The sequence below is a fragment of the Saccostrea echinata genome, unplaced genomic scaffold (assembly GCF_033153115.1).
Source record: "Saccostrea echinata isolate AGI-Se365-2 ecotype Australia unplaced genomic scaffold, CSIRO_AGI_Sech_v1 ptg000013l, whole genome shotgun sequence".
NCBI lineage: Eukaryota > Metazoa > Mollusca > Bivalvia > Ostreida > Ostreidae > Saccostrea > Saccostrea echinata.
The window spans coordinates 5,955,013-5,968,209 of NW_026889762.1; the positions used below are offsets into that span (position 1 = coordinate 5,955,013).

General features: G+C 32.4%; 1 protein-coding gene across 2 annotated transcripts in view; it reads left to right on the forward strand.

Moving 5' to 3' along the window:
* The first annotated feature begins 9,939 nt into the window (after nt 1-9,939).
* Nucleotides 9,940-13,197, forward strand: part of LOC133186392 (proline-rich transmembrane protein 1-like) — a 182,931-nt gene continuing 179,673 nt past the window's right edge. Inside the window, exon 1 of one of the 2 annotated variants that reach the window (XM_061321650.1) lies at nt 9,940-10,019. In XM_061321650.1, coding sequence (XP_061177634.1) covers nt 9,992-10,019 — 28 coding nt within the window. In that variant the 5' untranslated portion in view covers nt 9,940-9,991. The remainder of the gene's footprint in view (nt 10,020-13,197) is intronic. The other variant, XM_061321649.1, reaches the window with a different exon arrangement.

Consider the following 13,197-nt stretch of genomic DNA (forward strand, 5'->3'; position numbering starts at 1 on the left):
AGTTTTCTCCAATGGCGCCGGTTCTGACGTTTTCCTGGCGTATAAAATATCAAAATCGCGAAAAAAGCCTGGAAAACTTGAGATATTTCGGACTAAATAGTTATACACATTTTTATGGGATCATTTTCCTTTAACGGGTAAAATTACAATTGTCAATATGTTTCAATTGGAGGTATTTTTCATTGTACAATTTAGAATTGTGCTTAAAATTCATTCATTTTAAAGCCTTTGAATGTAAGGTTTTCCATGTTTTAATGTTTCTTATTATTTCATTTTTTGGAGATTTTTATCATACATGTGTAAGCTATAACATTACTTATAACTATGTTTTTTTTTTTTTACATGTATTGCTGAACATATGATATATTGTAGAGCAGATTTCTCAGTGTTAGAACACTGAAAGTATTTGCATTCATAGAATTTAAAAGGGGAGAGATCAAGGTGCATGCGCAAATATATATTTAAAAAAAAAAACATACTAACTAGAGTGCTCCAAAGAATGCTTGCGTCGCCTGCTTTATAGCATTACTAAATATGTAAATCCAAGAGTGGTTAGCTTTTTCTTTATTATTAGTATAATAGTTTATATATTTGCCAAAATAAAAAAAAATCTTAGACCTTGATTGCTTGAATGACAATTATCATATAAAACCTGATAATTAAATAAAAATGATTTCCAACCCAAAAAGCTAAATTGAAAAATGAAAATTAAATTATCTGATATATTTATTTATCTTTTTTTAATTTATTCGTGTTTAATCCAACAATACCCCAGACAATTAAATAAAAATATGACCCTCCCAAAGCTAAAATGAACTTTAAAGATAACAAACAGAATCAAGCTCAAAAGTTCAGTACAATTGGATCAGTATAATTTTGGAGCAGAGCAAACACGGACTTCTACAATCATCAGAAGTGGGATCAGGTGTCATGGAGGTGTAAGCATCCCCTGCCGACCAGTCACACACGAGTGCTTCTTGTCATGATTAGAAAAACGGAAAAATCCCTTGATAATTCAGTGTGAAAATACTGGCCTAATAATTTGTATGAAAAACGTCAATTAATGATTTATGAAAATTGATTGATTAGTGCTTAACGCCGAGTTGGCAATATTTCAGCCATATTTCGGCGGAATTTATGAAAATTGAAATCATCAGAAATAATAATTTTTCATTTTACTCATACGTGTTTACCGGTAATCAAAATCCTCGGATAGTCAGTCTACGATTTTACTTTTTTTGTATACATGTTCAGATCCAGATGTGTTTTCATACATGTAGTATTTTAATTTCACTTAGTGCATGTATACAGTTTAATTCAAAGTAAAGTGTCCTACGCTGGTAAACACGTATTATATATGCTTGTTGTTCTTGAAAGGTGACCTCTAAAAATTCATAAAATTCAAATTATCCATTCGAAATATATTTGCAAAGAGGGTCAAAGTCGATAGAATGAAATATATGGTGATTACGAACAGTATTCAAGCTCAAAAGTCCATTAAACAATACAAAATAGGAGCAGAGCAAACACGGACCTCCAAAACATCAGAGGTGGTATCAGGTGCAATGGAGGAGTGAGCATTCCCTGCCGACCGGCCGCACCCGCTGTGCTCTTTGTCATGACTGAGGACTGTCACGCTGGTAGTTTAATAATATCGTATGACAAACAGAACACACCCATGTACTTAATAACAAAGATTTACCCCTAAATAGTCAAAATAACCTGTATATCAGTTCTGTAAACTGTTCTGAAAAGATCATAGGTCAAGTTTCAAAGTCACGAGTTGGCCATAGTGCAAAGCTGTATATGAGCAAATATTATATCCATACCGAGTACAGTTCTCAATTATAAGGTTTGACATACGGATAGACGGACAGACAGACAGACAGATGACAGGTAAAGTTATCTTTAAGTATCGCTCTGTTCTGCAGGCCACACAAAATGGATTTGCAGTAGCCATTGAGAGCCATGTAAACAATTTCAATATTTTCAGTACTGTTCTATGTATATATAAAAAATTTATTATTTTTCCTAGAAAAAGAAAGTTCTGTGGAAATAACTAAAATAGAGAACTTTTAAAAGCTTAGCGAGTGTGTCTATATCTTATTTTTAAGAATATTACTCAACATCACAAGAACAAACCCAGCTAATAACACCATATAAGGTGTAAGATAACAAGAAAACTCAATATAGTGAATTGGATATAAGCACTTAGCTTGCAAAGAAGTTCAAAAAAAAAAAAAAATAAATAAAAGATTATCGAATTCTCGTAACTATCCCCATTGACAGGATAAAGAATACGTTTATAAAGAAAAATATCAAATTATTATAAAAAATAGATAGCAAAAAATTGATGTATAAAGGTACAAGTGTTCACGATGTTACAGTATTTAGCTTTCTTGGTAAAATAACTTAAAAATGAAGTAACAAGCGTCCGTAACTCAAGAGTATTTCTCGTACATTTAAGAATTATGCTTGAACATTTGCTTCCTTAGTTTTTCTTTGATTATTTGGTTTAAAACAGAGTTATCATCTTTCAAATAATATGTTCTTTCAAAGCAGAAATGCTATCAACTTCTATTTTAAGTTAAATTTATGCTATTTTTTACATGCCTGATTAATGATTAACGTTAAAAGTGGAGATTTAGATTCACAGCATTTTCAACAGTGAAATAATGCAATTTAATCGTTGAATATTTATGTATTTTTAAAGGAGACAATTTTCACTGTGGAAATGTGTCAACACTATCTTTCCTTCATTAAGAAAATAATGGAAATCGTATGTGTAGATAGCTACAAAAAAAATCAATTATCCCGACACGGAATGAAACTGCTATCAGTTTTTTTTTTTCCAAATTATTGTTAAAATCCATGTTTACAACTTTCAATCGCTCAGATATGATCCCTCACAACAGCTCAACTTTAACTACAACCTACAATATTACATTAAAAAGACAGGTCGAAAAGGAAAATCGGATCATTGTAATTAAAAGAAAGTCTAATGCTTGTTGATTAATTCTATATTGAACATCTTATATGTCTACAACATGGCATTTTTAAAGAGAGAATGATGCTTCCTACCACTTCTAGGAAGACGGAAAAAATGCCGACGAACTGATAAACTCTTCAAGGGATAGGTGCTTGTAGTAGATGGATGGATGGATTATTAGATGGCAGATAGATAATTAGATAGATCAATACATATTTGGCTCACGGCGGGTGTGACCAGTCAACGGGGGATGCTTACTCCTCCTAAGCACCAGAATTCACTTTTGGATTTTCCGGGTGTCCGTGTTTATGCCTTGTTCACAAAATTTGTTTTGTTTAAAGATTTTTTGAGACCGATTAAAGTTCCTTAAATGATTAATTTTTGTAAAACGATACTCCTCTTAAATTTTTCCTATCATGTAAACTTGAAACAAAGACACACTTTACCTTAAAAGATTAAAAGATACGCAGTTAAAATCATTTATTTTATTCATAAAAATATGGCTTAGTTGTTACTTTCATAATCCTTGAAATATGGTTATTAATCATATGATTATAAACCTGATGAAAATTTCATAATTCTTCATGTGTATGTGTTTATTTATTGAGTGGCTTAAAAAATTCGTTCTATTTTAAAAGAGGAGGTATTTTTATTTTTTTTCCGACTTGATTGTTTAAATCTGGTACAAGAAAAGGACCTCATTAAAATAAAAAAGAAATATTTTGATTTTTTTTTTGTATCTTTTCTTTCCTTTGGGGGGGGGGGGGGTTATAAAAAAAATTCTAACTTTGTCATTTACGATGGAAAAAATACAAAAGTTATTTTGAAATTGATTTCAAGGAAAAAAATTCTTTTATCTTTACTAAAATGCATTAACAAAAGGAGCTATGTTCTCACCGCTTTTTCGGTATTATCCTTAAAGGGTGTCTATAAATATAAATGCCCTTGCAAAATATGTTGATCATAATATTAATGTTTCCAAACCGTATGTATGGATACCATAATTTTTAAATTTAAAATCTGCACTTTCAAGAACCATTTATATACTTTTTATCATTTCTGGTCTGTCCCATTGATTCTTTAGAAGAAGACAATTTTAAAGAGTTTTCCCACATAATAACATGTAAAACTCAGTCTGATCCCTTACCAAATCCCTTAAGGTCATGATTTGGCCATAAATTTAACAATGCACAATCTATACAATGTCAAGATGCTTTTTCTTATTTTAATATGCAATCTCCTAGTGGCTCAAGAGGAAGACTTTAAAGAATTTGAAGATTTTCTTCCTTATATATTCCCATGTAAATATCTGATCTCCTATTGTAGACCCCACACCCAATCGATGGCACATGCTTTGAACAATGTAGAAATTACAATAAAGAATTTGCTGAGATAATAACATTCAATCAATTCTTGCCCATTTGTTCCTGAGATTGTTTTAAAATGACCCTCCTCCCGTTTTTGATTATCTATATTTCGAAATTGGGCATGATCTATCATTTGAACCTTTTTTGAATTTCCTTTCCTAAGGATTCTTTATTATAAATACACTTGGCCCATTTGTTATAAAGAATCACACTTTTGTGATAAGTTTGCAGACAGACAGTCGGACAGCTGAACAGAAAGAGACGTACTGTAAAAGTGGTTATTTACACTGGTTGTTAAGTACGCGTTTGTGACTGTCAAACATTACGCGTGGGTGTAATATACGCGGTCGCACAAGTTACCGAGAAAATTTACGCGGCCATCGTTACTAACATCGAGTTGTTCCTCTTTGAAAAGGTCAAGTAGTCTACACACATGAGTAAGAAAAAAATAAATTAGAAATAATTAAAAACAAACAAAACAAAACAAAAAGAATTTATACGGCTGGTCATCGATATGTGCATGTTTCTTGGATTGCTAAATATAACGGCGATCTGGTCAATCAAAAGCGGTGAAGTGTGAACAACTGGTGTACGCTTTATTGTAATTATTTACGCAAGCTCAAACTTCAAAGTGAAATGTACTTACTTGTATCTGCGTGGCGACTGTTGACAATTAATTCAATAGGTATGTTGGTAGTGACTGTGAGCTTGTGTAACATTTTGGACTAATTATTTGAAATTAAGAGGGTCGTACATAAAAAGGAAATGAAAATGAGTGTCGATGTTTATAAGCCTTAATTGCGTGACGTTTCTTTAAAATATTTGACTGTTTAATATGAAGATGCATTTTCATTGCACAATTAAAGAAAAAAAAAGAACGGTTACGTTTTCATCACTGTTTGTGATGTATTTATCTACTTACGCGCGTTCAATACCACGATTAATATACGACTGGTTCGACCGGTCTAACACTATTATAGTAATAGTCTAGAGTGATTCCAGAACTTTGAAATTTTGTGACCATACGCGCGGGGGTATTTTACGCTGTTCTAAGCTTACCGCGTAAGTAGTGTAAATTTCCCCCACGCGTAAATAAGCACTTTTACAGTAAACAGAAGGACGTCAGAAAATGGATTATAAGAAAAATTTACATGAGCTTAAAGCTCAGGTGACATTAAAAAATCAAAAGGAACAAAAATTCACATTTTAATACCAAGTATTTTACATCTTTGCATAATTTACCAAAATTTCAATTAATACGCAAAAGCCTATTTTAAAATATCTAAAACGGGGGGGGGGGGGGGGGGTTTCCAAGGTCACTTTTAGTTGGTTTAGTATATACACTCAATAACTTTCCAAATTCCAGGGGAGGGGGGTCCGGATCCCCCCTCTAAATCCGCACATGCCATATTTGGTAGTAGCCAATTTAAGTGTTGGATTTCATTCCTGAATTATACTCATGAAATTTCATTGGCCAGTAAGTTTGTACCCCCCTCAAGTAAATCTTGTTTAACCGATTTTCCTCCCCACACTGATAGCAATGGGCACGGGCCCATTCCTATCAGTGCGGAAAATTTAACTCTAACAAATTACCAGCTGCCCGTTGTCACCACTTGAAATATCTGCCATTGCTTTTTCATTTTCCTAATAAATTTATAAAACCTGCGTTAATCCTTCTCCTGTGTTAGTATAATAAAAATTGTATTGTATTTAGCGTTGTGAGCAAATGAAACAATATAAGACTGTTAATTTTCATCATAATTAAACAAGATTCCTTTGATGTGTTTTAAAGAAAAGTCTTTGTAAATTAAAAAAAAAATGTTGAGAAATCAATTGATTTTCATTCAAACAAAGCATTACCACCACCACCCTTGCATAAAGGGCAATAATCAGCATTTAAGGAACATAGTATGATCTAATGATTAAGGCTCTGATGCAATTGAACTAACAGTAAACGACAGTAATAAATAATAGTATGATAGAACATGAAGTTTCCAGAACCCCATCTCTCTCCATATTTCTTTCAAATGACTATAAAAAAGTGTGATACAAAACAAGATTTCATTGGATTCATTTTAAACATTTTGAACGGATAATCAAAAGCTAGTACATAATGTATTGATTTCTTACTGTCTTAGCGATTAATATACTTAAAAAATATACATGCATGTATCTACATGTATCTACACATTTCAACAATCTCGCTTTGCATTAGTGAATTCATTTAAATAGGTGTATGTGCACTTTATCTTTAAATCAGTTTCGGTACATCAATAACCCGGATCTATATATAAATACAGAATTTTTTTTGTTTTTGCCTTTGGTAATTACATAAAACATTCGAAATACAAAAAAGATCAGAAGAACATTTGTGCTATATTCTTTATGATGTTTTTTTTTTTTTTTTTGACGAAAATGCATATTTTTGTTGTTTGTCAAAAGGAATATTAATGATGTTTACATCATTTGGGAGGATTTGATTGACTTAATTGATAATATGCTTAGATAAATGATAGTTCGTACAAATACAAAACAACAAACGAATAACCGATACTAAAAAAGTTGCAACTAATTTGTTCACATTCAAACTAGACTTGTTTCACTTTTTGACCATTAACCACTTTAAATGTGCTTAGACACGTATTTGAAGTTAATATTTACTCAAAATTTCTGTATAATTTCATGGCTTATATGTTGCTATAGCATTCATACGAAAATCTGATAAAATATTATTTTATCTGGAAGTTATTGAAACTTCGAATTTCTGGACGCGTTTGATAGACACATCCTTGCACTTTCACAAATTTTAACTTTATCCTTATTACTTTAGAAAAGTAGCAATTTTATTGTAAGTTTATTAATGAAAAATATTAAAACTATAATGCAGAAATTCCAGAGTAGAAATGTAGAAAGTAAAATCCTCTCACCAGTATTGTCAGTCCGTGCTCAGTGGTGTGTGCAGAGGTTAACAATTGAACACACCCGGTGAAACGTAAACATTAACAACAACAGAGCTCGTGCCCTATTTACAAAAACAGTTTACGTTTCACTGGTGGATTCAATTTGTTAAACTCTGTACACAACTACACAACACTGAGCACGGACTGACAATACTTAAGTGAGTGTGTTTTGCTTTCGCACATTTTACTCTGAATTTTCTGGATTATAGATGTAATATTATTCATTAATACACAACAAAATTGCTACTTTTCTTAACTATCAAGGATAAAGTTAAAAATTATGAAAGTGCAAGGATGTGTTAATCAAACGCCTCCCGAAATTCGTAGTTTCAATAATTTCCAGATTAATTAAGTTTTAAATTTTATTTTCGTGTGAAATGCTATAGCAATTAACATATAAGTCGTGATATTATACAGAAAATTTGAGAAAATATAAACTTCAAAACTGTGTCTAAGCACCTTGAATCCTTCACTTGTTAAGTTTTATAGCACCATTGTGCACCTCCTATTTTACTTTTTGATCGAACACATATTTTGGGTTTCCCATGATAGCAAAACATGGACACTGCCATTCTTTCTACATTATTGAAGGGTACCCATCTATTATCCTATACCACTGATTAATGATACTTTCACAGATTCTTTACTTCATAATTACATTGTGCACCTCCTATTTATTTTTTGATCCGACACTTATTTCGGGTCTCCCAAAGCAAAACATGGACTTTGCCATTATAAGCATATGGGAGGCGGGGGTATCATTTTGTGAGCTCAGTGCCCAAAGTACCTCTAGTTTCCTTTGTAATACAAAATGAAATGATTTCGGAAAAAAAATTATTGATCGAAGAATAGGGTAAAACAATTCTAACATTCTAAACAAGGAACTTGACCTCGCAAGATTTTTTTCGTTATTACAAGCATGGGTACGAAAGCCTAGAAGGGATAAGGAAAATTTAAAAAAAGTCGTAATAACGACTTTTTGTCTCGTAATTACCACTTTTTATCTCGTTATTACGACTTTCTTAAGTTGTAATAACGACTTTTTATCTCGTAATAACGACTTCTTATCTCGTTATTATGACTTTCTTAAGTCGTAATAACGACTTTTTATCTCGTTATTACGACTTTCTTAAGTCGTATCGTTCACGGTAGCTAAGTCGGTAGGGTGCTCGCTCCGTGATCGGGAGGTCATAAGTTCGAATCTCGGCCGCGACTGACCCAAGTCGATAAAAAATGGGTAGCAACTGTTCCTTCGCCAAGCCCTCGGCACTTTGAAGTGAAAGTTGCGGGTCCTTCTGATGAGACCTTAAAAACCGAGGCCCCTTGTCACGGCACGATAAAGATTCCTCACTGCTCACTGGCCTTGAGTGCCGAGGAAAGGTCAAAATTTGAAGCCCTTCAACGGTATGTGGCGACGTCTCTATATGAGTGAAAAAATCTCGAATGGACGTAAAACAACAATCAACCAATCAATCAATCATTTAGATTTGCAGCTTTCTATCTATTTAAAACATACCGTAGTACATCAAACAAAGGAATCTATTCGTCTTGTCAAAAAATGTTCCACATTTTGAAACAATCCTATCAGGTTTTGCGTTTATCCTATCATGAAGACCGTTTATCAGATCTTTCGTGTTATGCGTTTATCGTGCTTTGCGTTGTTCGTATTTTCCGTTTATTGTATTTTCCGTTTACGTATCGTGCTTGTATCCTATCGTATCGTGCGTGTCTCCTATCGTATCGTTCATGTACATGTATCCTATCGTATCGTGTATCCTGCAGAGAATAAAGATGCGGGTACTGTATATACATGTAAAAGATGTCAAAATCCATTTACTATAGGATCATCACGTTTTATAATGATTGCTTTTCAATGAAACATAAATCAGTGCAAATATCTGCTCCACGTAAAGATTTGTTTCCATTAATAGCCTCATTTGAAAATTTCTTAAGTACAATATGAATTCGAATTCGTAAACAAACTCCTGACTGTCAACTTAAAGTTATGTTTGCTCAGAGTACGCACGCGTCCCAATTTTCTTTCTTTTTTTCTCTTTTTATTTTTTGGTTGGAGCTTTTTTAAATAAATATTTATTGATGTAGGTGTACATGGACTTTTTAGCATATTTAAATTTGTTGAAATAAATGTCATAGATTGCACTTCTCTCATGTTTATACAACCATTACTTTTAATTTTTATTTTCGTAAGTGTTAATCACAATTTCTCATGACACTTACCTTGTCACAGAGTTCTGTCTCAATCATGTCAATAGTATATGCAGATATTTCCAATCAATCAATTTTACTCATTCTTGAATCAAATACTATCGTGCTGTTAAATTATTGAAACAATTGTTTTAAAGTCCAAATGAGAAATAAAAATCATATTGAAAATGAATAATCAACGTTACAATGAGTTCCTTTGGATTGATTAACGTGTTTTGTTTACCAAATCGACTGACTACAAATTTACATGTATTCATACGTAATCAGAGAAAAACGGAAAAACCCACACAGCTAAACATTTCCTACTGCATTTGTCAAGTACGTAAATTTTACGAAACGTGAATTGTCTATAACGCGGCAGTAAACCATTCATTCGGAGCAGTCGATCGGGAGAAAATCACAAACGCCAAAGTCGACTATTGTGCAGTTCAAAAGTATAATATAGGAACATGTCTACTGACCAGGAGGAAACAGGGCGTAAGTATACTGTATAGCTTATCAATAAGGTTTTTTTTAAGATTCCTTTAAGTGATTGGGCTTCTTTTTGCACCCCGCTTTCGAGATAGCGAGAGGACATTAAATCTCATTCGTCTGTCAGTGTCCGTCTGTCACAAAAATTTAACCTTGGTCATAACTTTTGAATGAGAAGAGATAGGGCTTTCATATTTCACATGTAAATTACTTGTGACCTTTCCAAATATACTATGGATTTTGACCCAGTGACCTTTGACCAACTTTTCAAAACTTTTAACATTACTTTAAATTGGTCATTACTTTTGAAAGAGAAAAAATAGGGCCTTCATATTATACATGTTTATTACCCCTGACAAGACCTTTCTAAACATACTATGATTTTTGACCCCGTGAAGTTTGACCTACTTTTCAAAAATGTTATTTTTTCTTATAACTTTTGATGGAGAAGAAATAGGGCTTTCATATTTGACATGTGCATTGTGACAAGATGTTTCCGAGCATGCTTTTATTTTTGACACCTTGATCTTGACTTCATGTTTGACCTAAGTTTGAAAAATATCAATCATGGTTATTTTTTCTGAATGACATTTAATAGGGCGTTCATATTTAACACAATGGCATCCCATCCACTCAAACACCGAAAGCGGAGGGCCATAATGTCTTTGAATTGTGGGACAATAATTAAATGGGGGACAATAATTAAAACAGCTCTGTGGAGAACTATTGTATTTGATTTAAACAATATTTATTCAAAATAATGAATAAATTGGGCAACAGGCAATGGCTATAAATATCCTCTCTATACAAGAATCAAAGTTACAAAATACTATTGTGTTTGTAAATATAATAATTTTATCAGTTGGTCCGCCTGGAGATCTTGTGATAACATCCATCGGTTTCAGCATCTCATCTAAGATTTATCCTTTTCTTTACTATTCACGATTCCGTACATTGCGCACGTGTCTTATTTGTCTGCCGCCCTAATAACAATGTAAATATAAAGAAAGCAAAATGATTATTAAGAAGTATTTCAAGCGTTTCACAGGAAAATTTAACTCAGTTAAGACATTTCAATGTAAATTAACTGGGGAAAAATGAATTAATTTCTTGTTTTCAATGTGGGACAGATAACAACCCGTTTACACACCAATGATGCATTTAGATTGTAAATTTCCACAAGCTCAAGTGACACATACTTTGCACTGTCCATTTCATTTATTAAAGAAAAAATACATATGTCTATATTTCGACAGCATACATGTACTTCAGCATGTGTACATGTATTCTTATAAACATTTTCAAAATTTATTTAAAAATAAATATTTCTATATGATACATTTAACCAAGGAATGCATGTTGTACACTGTAACAGATTTTTCACTTGTTTCACTTTTTAAATTTATTTTTTTTGTACTATTTCAATTGCATGCCATATACATGTAGTTATATTTATAGAGAGGAACTAGTAAGTTGTAAGAACTTGTTTCCAATCCTTTTGATTTATCCAATAAAATATGTTCAATACAAAACTGTAATATTATATCTTGTCTGAGCTTTTTCAGGCCATGTGTGACAATAATTAAAGAATTTTGAACTGCGCATAAGAAAAAATAAGTCATGCATGGAGGAGACGGAGAGAATCCTTAAATAGTTGTAGATAGGTCGAGACCACTAGATTTTCTGAAGTCAGCATAAATTTGCATGTAAATTAGCTATGTGTTTACTTTACCGACTGTTGAATGAGTCGCAATGCATTATATAATTATGGGCTACTACAAGCTCAGTTGTGTTGAAAATAAAGGGCAACTTGAATTGTTCTTTTGAACCTCATTTTTAATTCTTTTTTGACATTTATGAAAGAAATATTGAAAATGATTATAATCTTTCATTTCTATGCTCACATTTACAAAATTTGCTTTATGAAGCCTTATATCATCTTGACATAAGTACCGGTCCAAAAATATAAAAAAAATAGATAAACCTGAGGTTTTAATGCATTTTATATGTGATTTTATGGCCAGATTAATTTATGTGTGCATTTAGAGGGAATTTGTGGCCTTGTATATTTTATTGAAATATGACACTTTAGTGTCACTATTACTATTCATAGGAAATGGACTAGAAAGAAGAAATTAAAATAAAAAAAATCACTCATCCGGGATTTCCTCACAAAAGCGGGGTGGGTTCATAGGATGAATTGTAGCTTGAAAATGAGGTGGTTGAGCCAGTATCTCTTGCTGTTTAGTGGTATATACAGGTGTTTGTCTGCATTTTATGTGGTAGCGTAGGGCATTAGCACGGCCTGGAAGCTGTTGCGGATCTGGCGAAAAGGTGAAAATAGGCTAAATTTTCATGAAATTTTGAGACTGTCCCTGTGTCATCATTTGGGCTCAATGTGTAAGTTGTACATGTTTTATTCATAAAAGCTTCAAATTCCTCAAGGGACTAGACCATACTATTGTTATATGCAGAGAGAATTTAAATTATTTCAAGTGCATTTTATAAGCAGCTCAATATCAAGGAAAACGTTAGCCAAACGTTCTGATTGAAAAAAAAAAAATCTGCCATCTTCGCAGCTTAGATAACTCGTGCGTTGATTTATATATCTCTGCATATCCCTGCTTCATTGACTTTGTTTCCCTATGTTTGATATGTATATTTGAAGTTTTCTTTGTTGGTGTACTTTATTTCTTCTTTTGGAGACACATAGTTTGCTAAATAAAAAGAATATTTGACAGAGAGGATTTCAGAATTATTTTATTTCAACTAAACAATCAAATGGTTTCGTTTTTCTTAGTCCGTGAATGAACATAGCAGCTGATACTTAAAAAAAATTAATGTAACATGCGTGAAAATCCTTATTTTTCTGCCATGGCTGCAATCGTTTATTCCGATACAAACAAACAAAGACATTTTATTGTTTATATCTATATACATAATTATGAAAGTATTGTGAATAATAACGTAAGTTTTATTGATTGAAAATTACACTTTATGTTAAGAAATCTATACCGGTTGCTTATAAAACGGTTTTAGCAGAGGCCTGTTCAACAGAGCAAACGTTCCTGAGCGCTCGCCAAAGTTCCTTAAGAAATGAATTTAATTTTGGAAAATTCATGAAGACACGAACTACGACTGTTTACGCCGTCATATTTCCTGAGGTGTGTTAGCAAGTCATATA